General features: G+C 51.8%; 1 protein-coding gene across 1 annotated transcript; it reads right to left on the minus strand.

Moving 5' to 3' along the window:
* Nucleotides 1–497: 497 nt before the first annotated feature.
* On the minus strand, nucleotides 498–14365 carry LOC136940524 (retinoic acid-induced protein 1). The gene is made up of 4 exons (XM_067232712.1): nucleotides 7919–14365; nucleotides 7599–7692; nucleotides 6721–6770; nucleotides 498–523 (listed from the first exon to the last, which is right to left on the minus strand). Exons 1-4 carry the CDS (start codon nucleotides 14363–14365, stop codon nucleotides 515–517), a joined length of 6600 nt encoding a protein of 2199 aa, XP_067088813.1. The 3' UTR covers nucleotides 498–514.
* Nucleotides 14366–14586: the final 221 nt, after the last annotated feature.

Genomic DNA, 14586 nt, shown 5'->3' on the forward strand with positions numbered 1-14586 from the left:
AAGAACAGTTCTATCTCCATGAATGTGACATACACACACACTCACCACAATCTGGAACTCTTGGCCATCTGACAAGGTGGCCAGAGGGAGGCTGCTGGCCAATCAGCAGCCACCAGGTGTCCGAATATGATAGCGACCCTTCCAAAGGCGGAACAACGCACTCCGAATCTCAAACAGCCCTCACCAACCCCCCCCACCCCCCCCCCACACACACACACACACACTGTCCCTGGAGCAAGGGTCTCTTAACGCAGTCCATCCTCCTATTGAGGGCTGCAGCCTTTCAGCAAAGGGGATGTGAGATAAAGGGTTGCCAGGGGCAACACTGAGGGGCCTGCTCCAGTGTCCGTATTGCTGCCGTTGAGGCCCCTCAGAGAAACCCCCACCCGATTGGCCGATGCATCTGTCCATTGTGAGCCATCGGCTTCAGGTGTAGTGTCTGGGGGCAGGGTCTGGTTTCTCTGTCTTCTGTCTTCCTGCATAGGCGATGGGATGGGTGGGACACTGGTCTGTTTTACACAGCCTGGAGAGAAAGAGAGAGAGAAACGCACCGTCTCAGACGCAATAATGACCGCCAGACACACATTCACAGGCCCAGACATGTTATGTGTCAGATATTGTGTGCGTGTTTACGTCTCTGTGATCATCTAAAAGAGTGTGTCTTGTGTGTACTTTGGAGAGGTTGTTGGTGTTGCGTCTGTGTGGTACCGTGTGTGTCATACACCTCAGTCTGCCAAAGATGCCAGCTGCATATTTCTTAGCTGAAGCACTGCAGTGTGTGTGTGTGTGAGCCCTTAAATGGTCTTGGTCATCGTGTAGACATGAAAGCTGCAGTGTCTGTGTATGTGCGGTAGAAGGTTTTTTCTTTAAGTGTTGTCTGATCTTGGCCAACTTGAAAGCAACTATACCACTGTGTGTGTGTGTGTGTGTGCGTCTTTGTGTGTGTGTGAGAAAGAGAGTAAGAGAGAGAGAGTGTGTAGCTCTGCAGAGTACAGACATGAAAGCCATAGCTGCAGTGTGCAGGGGTGGAGGATGCAGCTGGCCGATGAACCGGCTTCTGTGAAAGACACAGCAGGAACGCCTACTAATTGTACTGCTGGTGTGGGGTGTTTTTTTTCTTGCTCTTAGGCTAAGAGCAAGAAAAAAAAACTGAGTGCGAATTATACAATGACAATTGGGGGGGGGGGGGTCAATTTCGTGTATCTACCCCCCCGACCTTTTGTTTTTACCTCTTTTGGGGGGTTCCAAGTCTTAATTAGGGGGGTCAACCCCCCCCCCCCAAACCCCCCTGTAATTCGAACCCTGTTCTTAGCCTCTGCAGCCTCTCTCTTTCTCTCTCTCTCTCTCTCTCTCTCTCTCTCTCTCTCTCTCTCTCTCTCTACGTGTCTGCCTCACTAGCATTGTCTATATCTCTCTCTCTTTGTTTCTCTTTCTCTCTCTCTCTCTCTCTCTCTCTTGCTCTCTTTCTCTCTCTGTTTCTCTAGAACTGTCAATCTTTCTCTATCTCTGTCACTCTCACAGTCTCTCTCTCTCCAGTCTCTCGTTTCTTTTCTTTCCCTCTCTTCCTCCCTCCGTCTCTGTTTAGCCAGCCACCTTCCTTATGTGCCTCCTTTTTTCTTCGGAACACAAACCAGCTCCTCTCTTTCCCTGAATCTTTCTTTCAATCTCTCTACATGTTCTGTCATTCCCTGCCGTTGTCTGATATAGCTGCTTCCTCTCTTCCCACACAGCCTCAAAGAACACTCCTAACAGCCTTGGTGTGCTGGTGGCTGTCTGTGATTGTTTGTGTGAGTGTGTGTGAGTGTGGAGGTGTGGTGATGCATGTTTGCAGGAAATGTATACCTGTGAAGATGTTTGTCAGCATTTGAGATATTTCCATTTGCGTGTATGTGCATATACAGTTTGTGTGAGAGGTGTGTGCTTGTGATTACATACAGCTGGAGTGGTGTGTTTTTGATTTTGTGTGTATTTGTGAGTGGTGTGTGTTTGTGTCTGTGTGTATTTACGAGGGGTGTCGATTTGTGTGTGTTTGTGAGTGGTGTGTGTTTGTGATTATAACATTGGGAGTGGTGTGTAAGATCTATTTTAACTGCACGTCTATGCATGGATCTCTGACCCAAACCTCTATGCGCTGCTGTGAGGGCGGCAGTTCTGTACATGTTTTCTTCCCCTCTGTGTGTGTGTGTGTGTGTTTGTGTTCCTCTAGAAGACAGGAGAATGCTGAGAAGAGAGGGGAGAGTTCCAGAGGGAGAGTTATGGTGGGGGTGCTGCGGCTCTGTGTGTTTGTGCGTGTGCGTATGTGTGTGTGTGGGTGGGTGGATGTGCGTATCTCTGGGTGTGTGAGTCTCCATACTGCTCTTTGATTAGGCCGCTCAGCCTGCTAAATTGGCATCACATAGACCCACGGCCCTCAGATCCTGGAGTCGATGAGAGCTCAGGCCGCTCTGAGCTCTCTCTGTGTTGCTGTACGTGGGAGGTTGGGAGAGGAGAGGAGGGGGAGATGGAGGGAAAGAGGGAAGGATGGGAGGAGATCAAAGATTGACGAGGGGGCCGAGAAGAAAGAGAAGGGGGTGAGAAGAGACGCAGAGTCTGGTGGGGAAAGGAGGAGAGGTATGTGTTTGTGTGTGTGCGTGTGTGTGATAGAGAGATAGAAAGAGAGAGGGAGGGTGGCAGCAGGGGAGGAGATGAGAGGGAAGGAGAGAGTGAGACAGAGAAAGAGCGAGAGAGGCAGGGAAGAGGAGAGAGAGAGAAGGCGGGAGCAGAGGGAAAGCAGGGGAGGGCGGGGTGTTTTGATCAGCAGGCGGGTTTTCAACCCTGTCAGTCTGCTCATAGGAGGGAGGAAGCGAAGGAGGGAAAGAGGGATGGAGGGAAGAGGCTGCTGCTGCTTCAATGCACCGCTGCTCCCTGCTGAATGTCAGCACCTCTTCAATCCTCCCTCCCCACCTCCCTCCCTCTCGCTCAATGTCTCCTTCCGCTCAGCCCTCCCTCCATCTCTTTCACTCTTTCCCTCCCTCCGTCTCTTTCACTCTTTCACTCTTTCCCTCCCTCCCTCCCTCCCTCCCTCCCTCCCTCCCTCCCTCCCTCCCTCCCTCCCTCCCTCCCTCCCTCCCTCCCTCCCTCCCTCCCTCCCTCCCTCCCTCCCTCCCTCCCTCCCTCCCTCCCTCCCTCCCTCCCTCACTCTGTCTGACCTTCCTCAAGCACAGTACACACAACTGGCCAGAAGATGGCGGCTTCCCTGAAGAAAACTGTGAGCATACCAAATCAAAACAAAAACACAGTACTGTGGCCGACCACTTACAGTCATAGTCACAGCAGGGATTGCTGAGTAATGTTTTGCTGTAAGAGGCTGTGAAGAACTGGTGGCAAGAAAGCAAGGATCATTTGCCGGTGTTTTACCAATGTCACTAGTTCTTGTTGCTATAGAAACAGGAGACCCAGAATAGATAACTTTCTTCCTCTCAGGACAGCACTGAGTCACTGAGTCCAGGGGGGTATTCCAGGTAGCAGGTTTAGTGAAAACTTTGAGTTGTTTAACCCTGAAAAGAGGCTTACTCCGAGGTTTCCGATCCAGAAAGAGAGGTAACGAAACCTTTTGGTAAGTTTCCATGGTAACTTACTCCGTGAAACTAACCTGCTCGCTAGAAGGTTTTCCATGCCAAACTCTGCGTTTTTATCTATCCCCTCCCTCTTTCTGAGCCTGATAGCGTTGGCAGACTAGGGATATCCTTTCCTGGTTCAGCCAACCGATCTCGAACAAAATTTAATTCGCTTAGTTATACGCCGGAAGAGGATTTTAAGACTGCGATTCGATGTGCTTTAATTCCCAGATGAATACCTAGGTTAACGTTACCGTTTCACGTCACAATCTGTAATGTATTTTAGCAACATTGTCAGCCCTTAGGCCAACATCGCTAATGTTACTCGCCGTGGACGTGCACTCAGAACTGACCAAATGCTTTTTGGCACTGAAATAAAGACAAATAATTGAAATTGTATTTGGTCTTCTTCATTGCCTACAAATGGAAATCTAACAATGAGTATGTTTATTGGCTATTGTTCCTATAATATACATGATTCACCTGTGACCATGTACCATCCTGTAACTGGTGTTTCAGCAAATCTATTTCAACATTGTAGGGGGTCAATATTGGCCAAACAACTGAAACTAATTCCCCTATGGTTTGAAGGAAGATGGGAAACTGAACAGTGTATTAACATTAACCAAATAATGCCAATACCAATGGAATTACAGTTATTCGACTCTATGGGTTAAATCAGAGCAAGAATGGTCAAAGTAAGGTTAAATAATATAATAATTTAATCATATTGCAAATGAATGAAATCAATGAAGGTTAACTCTTACCTACTCTACCATGATTATTGTAAACTAGAGATAGAAAGCAAGAGGTGAGGAAGAAGGAGTAGGACAAGCCAGAGCTGAGGAGAAGGTCTCAGGAGATCAAGAATCCACAGATGCTTCACAATTCCTTTTATACCCAAAACAACTAATAACACCACAATCTTGACCCTTACTTATCAACATGACTAGCAATGCCACAGTAAGTTACACAATGATGTGTGAGAGCCATCAAGTTGAGACTCCATCCAGTAACTCCAGATTTTACCATATGAGAGGTGGGGGCAGGTTGATAGCCTTACAAGATCAGCCTTTATTCTTCTGCCCTAAGTACACCATCTCTTGGTCAAAATAGAAATTCAGCAAATTCAACAATTAATATTGATATTGATTATTGTTTCTACAATTAACATCACCTGTTACATGCATCCTCCTGTAACTGGTGTTCCAGTAAATCTTTTTCAAGATTATCCTTTATTCTTCTACCCTAAGTAGGCCTACACCATCTCTTGGTCAGTTTTTGGCAATTCTTCATGAGGTGCAATTTGTACAACTCATTTACTTGTAACTGGGAATACATGAGATTGCATTACATTTCACAGTTCCACATGCAGAAATCACCTGCCATTAAATGAACATATCACTGTATACTGCATCCATGCTCTGTTCAACAGGATCAGAATGTGCTAATCGTTTTTTATATTCATTATTCTCATAATGTCAGTGTAACTGACAATTCCACACAAGCCTGTAAATAAAAGTACATGGGGAGAGAACTACCAGTAGCTACCATACATAATTCTCTGCATCCATTTTCTGCGGCAGCAGTCAATGTCTCTTCATCATCTTAATCATCATCGTCATCATCCTTTGATGAAAATATTCAGCAAATGACCAGAACTGCATTTTTCCATCTACGTAATATAGTCAATATAGCCAAAATACAAAAATTCCTGTATTTTGTAGCAATTCAATGAGGGGATCCCTCATTGAATTGCTCCTCCCAAGGTTTCTTCAATTTTTTCTCCTGCAGTGGATTTTTATGGGAGTTTTTCCTTGTCTTCCTTGAGGGTTTAGGTTGGTTGAGGGGCAGTTCTATGGGCGTATGTGAACCCCTCGACATGCTTGCGTGTAAAAAGGGCTATACAAATACATTTGATTTGATTTGAAAAGCATTCTGTTGGGGGAAACTGCTATTACAAGTTGAAATAGACACCAATTGATATTTACTTTGTATCATGTCGATATATGATTAAAACCAAGGTGACTTCGAGGCTACAATCACAAGCGTATAGCTTAAGCAAAATATGTCTTACCTGTTTGTAGTATGTTTTTATATTTAATATAACATTGAACATGCTATTTTATTAAGTCTCCCACTTTTTCTTCTGTAATATTAACGGTATGGACTGGCTATTACATCAAATGTATGCATTGACTTGGCAGTTTGTCTCCCACGCCAATTGTATACGCTGCTACAGCCGTGTTGCTTTTTTTCCGTAATATGTGCTCAGATTGAACACGAAATAAAACTTATATCTGAAGTGTGGTGAAGTAGGACAAGGTTTTTTGTTGCTGGGTGCTATGGTTGATCCCAGTATCGGAGCTCCATTGATGTTGGCTTTTAATAGTTCTCATGCGCGCGCTTAACTCAGAGTTGACGTACTCCGAGTTGAGTTAACAAATTCCAATCAGCTTTTCTGGAACCAAGTTTTCCGAGTTTCCAATTTTAAAGCAACTCAACTCAGAGTTCAGGGTTAGGCTCAGAGTTTGTTAAACCCGCTACCTGGAATACCCCCCAGGACACATGGTTTCAACAAAATGAAAATGACCTCATTCTTTGAAACAGACTAACCGAAACAAACACACACATATACACACACACATCGAGGCTTCTTGAACCAGGCAAAGGGAGAGTGCATCGACAGGATCCCGACACTTCTGACAGTCTTAGTCCAATCAGTGTAATGGTGTTAACATTGGTGTCAGTGGACTTGCTGGTTTGTCAATAGCACAAGCTGACAAGTGTGATTGGCTGCTGCCTTGGGAGATCCATTCCTGAGATACACAGCCGTCCTCTGTCTATCTGTCCTCTTTTTTTCTATGTCTATCTCCCCATCGACAAAGCCCTCCCTTCTACTCCACTCTCTCTCTCACACACCTGTTTTCTGTCTTTTCACATTCTGTAACACAGCAATGCCTGTATACAAAAATCCTCAACAGGGATACGTGCAATGCATGTCTGTTGGTACAAGTTCAAGAAGAATTCGAGCGTAGCCGTGGTCATGAGCACCAGGTCTTTTGCACCCCGTGTCATCATTGTGTCAGATGTCAAAGCATTCGGCGTTGTAGCTGTAGCTCACCTCATGTTTGGGACATGTCAGGGAAAAGTCCTCCTCTTGGAACGTGCAACCTGGAAGGAGAGATAGAGGGAGGAAGGGAGAGAGTGCCATGGAGATGGGCGAGTCGAGAGAGGAGGGGAGGGGAGGAGAGGGAGAGTGAAAGGATGAGAAGAGGCTGGTGCACTCTGCAGGATTAAAAAGGGCCTTAGCTCCTCCCCAGTGCTGGCGAGGCAAACGTGTGAGGGCCCTTAATCCCCAACACTGTTAGCATGAGCTAAAAGAAGGGGAGGCTATACAACATACATGCTGACACACACACACACACACGCATGCACAACACACAGGCACGTGTCTGCAATTAAGTCTACACATCACACTGGGACACACACATCTACATGCACGCACATCTATACGCACGCACGCACACACATTCAGCTCACGCAAGTGTGTAAATACACACGTATACACACACACTCACTCTCTCACTCTGTCCCTGGACAGCCTGAATAGATGGATGGAGCCACAGGGGTTGCGGTCAATAATGCACATATATACCCCCCCCCCCCCCTTTTTTTCTTTTTCACACACTCTTGGGTCCTGCTCTCCCTCATCATTCCTTTATTCAACATCCCTCCTTCCCACCCCCTCTCTCCACTCTCTCCCACACTCCAACATCACTCTTGTCACTCAATAATATGCTTTCTTGCAGCTTCCACTTATATTCTCTCTCTCTTTTTCTCTCACATCCACACACGCACACACACTCTTCTTTCCCTCCTTCTCCGCCCTCCTCCTTTTTCTAACTTCCTCTTAACACCCTCTTCAGCCTCTTTCCCTAGCCTCGACCTTCCAGTCTTTTACTCCCCCCCCATCTTTCCTTCCCTGTGGAGGTCACTTACCTATCTCTTTGGCGCAGACATAGTGGTATTTGTGAGGGCAGCCTTTCAGGCAGCAGCTGATGGACGCGCCCACACCCTGGCAATTGGAGCAGCTCTGGATTCAGATGGACCGAGCGGAGAGACGGGGGAGAGATGGACAGAACGGACAGAGAGATAGACAAGAAGGTGGACAGATAGTTAGAGATTAGCTCTTTTTACATTTCAAAGCTTCAATTTTGTATTAATCTTGGGTTGACTGAAGAGATAGAGAGACGGATGTGAAGAGAGAGTCAGAGAAAGGAAAAGAGAGAAAAAGAGAGAAAGAGATTGCGAGTTCTTACCGTCTGTGCTGAGGTGCTAGCTGCCTCCTTTAGCCCGAAGAGTCTCCCTGCCACCATGATCACCCCATTGGTCCAGATGGTACAGTTCTCATGGGCCCAGTGTTCCTTTGCCTCAGCCTCTCCTTGCAGCCTTTGTAGCAAGCTGTTGCCATTTCCCTCCAGGCCACTGGGAGGTGCTGTTCCATCTCCATGCAGCCTGTCCTGCAGCTGCTGCATCCTCCTAAACCTCTCCCTCAAGGTGAGGCGGCGAGAACCACCCATCCCCGGTGCCCGCTCCCCCCTCTCTGCCCGCCTGGGGCGCCAAGGGTGGTGGTGGTGATGATGCCCATCACTGCTGATCTCTACGACGGGCACCGGCTCCTTGATGCCCTCAACCATGCCCATCTTGCTATCTGCTTCCATCTCCCTCTTGGGGGCGCTTGTGGTGGGCTCGTTCGCAGGGTCAGCACTGATAGTTGCACTGGTCGTCTTTTCTGTGTTTTCCTTCGGAGGGTTTATGTGTCTGGCAGACAAGGTTTTCCGGGGAATGCTATCCTCAGGGTAGTAAGGTCCACACAAGTCCCCAAGTTCCCTGTAATTTGCCGGCTTTCCGCACAGGCAGCACGTGAGACACCTGTCAATTAAGGTTCTGTTAACTAAGGGTCCCTGGAGCATAGCTGAGGTACGCTGTATTGCCTTGGCATCAAGCGTGGCCGGGGTTTTAATTCGAGCCGGGCTGGTTTTTGTATGCTGGTGAATCTCCTCCTCCTCTGGTCTGTTGACTATAGTACAGAGGGCAGAAAACGTACTTGAACTGTCTATTCGCACATAAGGACAGAAGGAGGACATGAGCTTGTTTTGGGCTGGATTGCTTGACACTTGTACCACAGGTGACTCCTGGTCCACCGCCTCAAACACTGTGGAGGCCGCTTTTTTCATCTGTTCCTCTTTGAGCATCTGTTCGGTACCTGCCGCCCTCACCACTGCCTCGATGACGTCCATGGCGTCTTTCATTCCTGGTTTGGGCCCGGGTTTTTTGTGGACCTTTCCCGGTTTGCCCGTCTGCTCGGAAGCGGCTCTCCCCCGTTTCTTTTTGGAAGGCGCGACAGCATTGCCGGAAGAAGCGGAGGAGGGTTTTCTCCCTCTCTTGGGCTGTGCCACGCTTGCTTCTGTGGCGACGACCTGGGAGGGGTGCGCGATGTCACCCGGGCAGACCAAAAGGGAGGCCTCGGCAGGTGCAGCCGTCTCAGCATCTGTTTCCAGTTCTGTCGTCACCTGGGCTTTCTCATCCTCTGATGTCTGTCCTTTCCTTCTCTTCCTCTTCTGCTTCAGATGCATCTCATGGTTGTTCTTGATGGCTCTCTGCTTGGCCAGACGTGGCGTGTTGATAATCAGGCTCCCCGTCTCCATGGCGACGACTGTGGCGTCTGCGCTTTCCACCAGGGCCCATTTCCTGCGCTTCGTTCTGGTGGGCTTGGCACCAGATCTGTCTGGCACCCCCGCTGAGTCCCCATCTCTCACTTCCTCTTGTCGAACCCCCTCTGTTCTACTCTCCCCCAGTCTCACTCCCTCTGGTTTCAGCTCTTCCTGCCTCCCCGCTTCTTCTTGGTGTCTCACACCTTCTTGACTCGCCCCTTCTGGTTTCACCTCCTCTTGTCTCGTCGCGTCCTGTCTCACCTCTGCCTCCATCACGATTTGACCCTTTTTCTCTTTACTATGCCAGACATACTGTCTCTCGCCCTCTTCTCTCACCCCCTCCTGTCTGACTTCATCCGGTCTTACTTCCCTCGGTACCACCTCAGGCCTGTTCTCACACATCGAACTCTCATTGTCAGTGCAGACATGTTGAGGCACAATCTTTGACGTCATCTCTTCAACCAGAACATTCTCTGGCGGCTGGGGGGTCGGTTGATGTTTCTTTGACCCAGGGGATGTGATTTTTTGGACCATAGCCTCATATTTCTGTCCCCGACCTTTGCGTGGTGGCAGATACTTGGTTTTGGTGAGACACTGAGTTGGCGTGGCAGGTATGTCTACGGTGGTAGCACTGTCTCCCCCTGGAAGAGGGCTGTCTTTAGACAACAGAGAGGTTTGGAGCTGCTGGCTGGGCTTTTGCTTCTTCTTAGGGCCCCGGGCCCCTACCTCCTTGGGTTTGGTTGGAAAATGGTTGGTTTGCAGGGGGCCCTCGGAGGGCTGTGGGGCTTTGGGTTTGGGTTTGGGTTTGGGTTTGGGTTTTGGACCTCTTTTCTTCTTCAGTGGTGCCAGAGGAGGCTCCGGGCTGGCCTTTCTCTTTAGAGGAAGTAAGGTTTTATGTTCTGGTCTGTCAGGTAGGGTTATGCTGATATCTGTTTCATTAGGAACAACAGCATGGTTTTGTTCTACATTTGCATGCTCATTAGCTTTTAGACAAACGCTGGCCTGTTTTAACTCGATCAGGGTTGGGGGCAGAACGTCCTCTTCTTGCTCCTTTTCTTTCTCCTTGGAAAGTTTATCCCGGGAAGGTTTTCGGGATCTGAGGACCATGTTCTTACTGTCCTTGCCCGTGGGTTTCACATCCTGGTTCTCTTCTGCCTGTTGGACATTAGCAATCAGACTCTTCTTGCCTCTCCCTGACCCACCTGTCAGAGGTTGAATGGGACCTTCCTGCTGAATCACCTTCAACTTTGAAGCTGAGCCTCTGGGACGACCCACTGGGGCCTTAGGGGGGACCACATCAGAAGCTAGGACATCCTCAACTAGCTTTAGGCCTTGTTTAGGTCCTGGTTTTGGTCCTGGTTTTGACCCTGTTTTTGGTCCTGGTTTTGACCCTGTTTTTGGTCCTGGTTTGAGTCCAGGTTTTGGACCAGGTTTAGGTCCTGGTTTTCCAGACTTTAGACCAGGTTTAGGTCCTGGTTTAGGTCCAGGCTTTAATCCTACCTTTGGCCCTGGCTTTGAACCTGGTTTTGGCCCTGGCTTTGAACCTGGTTTTGGACCTGGTTTTGGCCCTGGTTTCCGCTTGATGTGTGTATGATCCTTGGGAGACACGTCCTGTGCGTTGAATGAACGGGTGCACATCCTCGAGCGGAAGCCCTCAGCCAGCAGCGTGGATGTCTCGCTTGTGATGATGGCATCCTGGTGAGCTGAGTCCATCTGGTCTGAAAAGAGGGCGCTCTTGCTGGAGGCCATGCAGGGTTTCTGAGGGGGTGACGGAGCCCCCTCCCTCCCCAGGCTCAGCTGTCCCCTGATGCCCACACCTGAGTGCATGAGTCTCCTCCTGCCCCGAGCGTGCTTGCGTCCGTAGGCCCGGGGCTGTGCAGATGGGGCCAGCGGCTCAGGCTTGGCTGAGGGGGTGACGGCGCTAGGGCAGCTGATGCCCGGCTCCATGTCCTCGTCGCCCTTCTTTGGGGAGGGCGGGGTGTCTGCCCAGGAGGGCGCTGAGTGCAGTATGGACTTGCCTGGTAGCTGGGGGGAATCGGGTTCCAGAACCTTCGCATCGCTACGGTCGATATGTTCCCTGGACTGAGCACTGGGAGTGGTTGTGTCGTTGAGAACTGAGAAAACCGGCATGGCAGACTGAGGCTGAGGTACAATGTCCCCCATGGCTGACCTCCTCTCGGAGGGTGCTGCTGCATCTGTTGCTGCTGCATCTGGGTGGGCGGCGGTCTCTGCAGGGTCTGTGTTAGTATGAGGCTCAACACTCTGGCCCTCTGTCCTGCTGCAGAACTCTCCAGTAGACTCCCCTGGCCCGATTCTATTATTCATGCCCTCATCTGTCGATGACAGGAGGCTCTCACTCTCCTCCCTCACCTCTGCTGGGGGTTTAGGAGGCAGAGGAGGCCGCTGCTGTGCATCCACTTCCTCCTCCTCCTCCTCCTCTTCTTCTTCTTCTCCTTGGCTCTCTCTCTTTTCTGAGACGGACTCATCTGAAGCGTCACCCTGGGGGGTTGGAGAGGCGTTCTCTGAGCTGTCCTCTTTCTCTGTTAAATATTGATCCTGGTCAAGGTCACCTCTGCTAATAAAAGGGGAGGTTTTTACCGAGCTCTCGGAATCGGTAGGGGACTCTGATTTGAACGCCTCAGATTTCATCTCAGCCGTCAGGTCTCCCTTGCGGCTTGAGTCTGAGAGGCCTGGAGACTTTTCCACAGAGTCTCCTTCATCTGGCTCATATTTGTTCTGAAGGCCTGGGTAGGCGCTCTCCTGGTAGCAGTAGCTCTTCTCTGTCACAGCTTGGTTGATCTTGTTATAGAGCGCCGGGCCCTTCTCGTCCTCCGGCCACTTCTCTAACTTCTGTGTCACGTTGGCAGCTTCCATACTTCGGCAGTCACGCTCCTCGTCTGGAGTCTTTTTCACGCTCTCATTTTCCTCCTCATCTGCCATCTTCTCTGTCCAGGCCAACTCCTCAAAGTTCTCTTTCAGGGGCTCTCCCAGTCTCTGAATGTCTGGAGGGGAGTCGCGTTCTTGTTTCAAGGGGCTGGGAATGGTCACACTGGCTGGGGATCTCTCGTCCCCGACACTCTTTACCGGGGTGCTCATTCCATCCCCTCCATGACCCCCCTGGGACCTGGGGTCAGGCGTCAAGTTGTCTCTGGAGACCCCCCCATGGAGACCGGAGTCCCCGGACCTAGTAGACATGTCATCTGGGGAGGTCATGGAACAGGACGAGGCGGTGTCCAAGCCCAGGTGGGTGTTGTTGGAGGCCTGAGCTGGACTCCGTCCCTGGCCACAGTAGTAGTAGCCCCGGTCGAGCTGGTCATCGGAGCTGCTGGAGTAGCCTCCTTCCTGGAGCTCCATCGGCACCTGCTGGTGCTGGGGGGTGCTGTAGGGATCTGGCATGGGGCCTCCGTGCCCACCCCCGTGCTGTGTGTCCAGGCAGGGAGGGCTCTTGTACTCCTCTCCCTTCTTGGAGGAACCTCCGCTGGAGCTGCCGCTGCTCCCTCCGCTGCTGCGCTTGCCTCCCTTCTTGTTGGCCACCAGGGCCTCTGAGAGGAGCAGCTGCTGCACATTGTTGGAGATGTTCTCCACCTGAGAGGTGAGGGCGTTCAGGCTCCACAGGCTGGGGTTGGACAGCAGCTTCTCGGAGAAGCGCTCCTTCATGGAGGCTGAAGAGGAGGCAGAAGAGGGTGGAGTTGGGGCGCTGTAGCTGTGGGGGGCTGGGTGGGGAAGGTTGGGCGAGGGGTGTGAGCGCGGGGGCAGCAGCATGCCCTGTTCCTGCAGGCCCGCCGAGGAGGAAGACGAGGAGGAGGCGGCCCCAGGAGTCATGGGTGGCTGGCCATACTGGAAGGACTCAGGATTGGTCATCAGTGGGGAGGGGGTGGAGCTGTAGGAGGGGGATCGGCCCACAGAGCGGGCAGGGGAGTGGCTGGAGGAGGGACTGCAGGTCTGGTAGTACTGCTCAGGAGATCGGACTGACAGTTCAGACAAACAGTAGTTCTGCTGGGGCTGGCTGTAGAGTTGGTATTTGGGGTGGCCCTCCTGGCTCGGGGGCATTCCCTGTAAGGGCGGTTGGGGGTCGTAGCCACCACGGGAAGGGGGTTGCTGGTAGCTATAGCTGTTCTGGGGCCTGTAACCCCCCTGTTTGAGACCGCCATGCCCCCCCATCTGTCTGGCGTACTGGGAGTTGGGAGGCATGCTGTAGCCTTTGTAGCAGTGAGGCATGGGGCTGCACTTCTCCATGTATGAAGAGGAGGGCGAGGGGGAGGGCGAGTGCTGGGGGTAGTGGAGGTGGCTCTGGGGGTACATCAGGGGAGAGGGTGCTGGGTTGGGGGGGTGGGGCTGGTGGTGAGGGCTGGTATACACTGGGTTGGAGGGCTGCGGAGGGAGGTGGCACTGGCTCTGAGAGTGGCCAAGCATGGTCTGGTCCAGGTACTGGGACGAGCCAGGCTGCCCCGGCTCCAGACGGCCCACCATCTCCTGCTCGTACTGGGCTAGTGTGTCTGGGTCCTCCCATTTCTGTTGGAGGTGACCCTCGCTCATATACTGGGCTGTGTATACACCCCCAGGGCCCATGTGATTGCTGTAGCCCCCAGCCTGGAGGTGCTGGTTGGGGGGTGGGGGAGCCACCTTGCTCCCCCTGTAGGGCTTCTTGGCCTGGGGAGCCGTGGGCCCACCCGCCCCTCCTGTGTTGGGAACCCCTCCACCCCCACCACTGCCTGGGTATCCGGGGTAGGCCTGCTGGCTATAACAGTCCTTAGGCCCTGTTCCTGCTGCCCCGGTCCCTGGCCCTGCCCCTGCTCCGGCCGGGGGCATCCCTGTAGTGGCGGGCAGCGCATGACTCTCATAGCCCTGCCTGGAGGCGTGGGCTGGGTGAGGGCTGGGGCCAGGGTGGGGGTGCGGGAGGGGGTGGTGGGGCTGCGGGTGGTGCGGGTGGGGGTGCTGGGACGGCGGGTGTTGGCGGTAGCTCTCCAGGCGGGACAGTTCATGGGGCTCCTGCTGAGGGTAGCAGGGGGGCTGGTTGCCATGGAAACCGCTCCGCTCCCTGAAGGACTGCATGGCTCCGGCTGAAGAGTGGGGTGGGGGAGGAGGTGGCGGGGGGAGGAGGGGAGGGGGGGCCGGTGGGGCTCTGAGGTGAAGAGGGAGATAGAGGGAGACAGAGAGAGGGGGGGGGGAGACGAAGAAAAGGATTTGTGTTAGCATCAAGGATTCTGCCATCTTTCCATCCTGTCATCCTTTTCCAACTCTTACATCCATCCATCACCAGTTGGAGAGATCTT

The sequence above is a fragment of the Osmerus mordax genome, chromosome 3 (assembly GCF_038355195.1).
Source record: "Osmerus mordax isolate fOsmMor3 chromosome 3, fOsmMor3.pri, whole genome shotgun sequence".
NCBI classification, from domain to species: domain Eukaryota; kingdom Metazoa; phylum Chordata; class Actinopteri; order Osmeriformes; family Osmeridae; genus Osmerus; species Osmerus mordax.

Excerpts from the sequence above, each read along its gene's own strand:
- LOC136940524 (XM_067232712.1), bottom strand. The coding sequence starts at position 14,365 with ATGCAGTCCTTCAGGGAGCGGAGCGGTTTCCATGGCAACCAGCCCCCC. Across the intron at positions 7,693-7,918 it reads CTAGCACCTCAGCACAGACG|AGCTGCTCCAATTGCCAGGG; the intron begins GTAAGAACTCGC and ends ATCTGAATCCAG. Across the intron at positions 6,771-7,598 it reads TGTCTGCGCCAAAGAGATAG|GTTGCACGTTCCAAGAGGAG; the intron begins GTAAGTGACCTC and ends CTCTCCTTCCAG.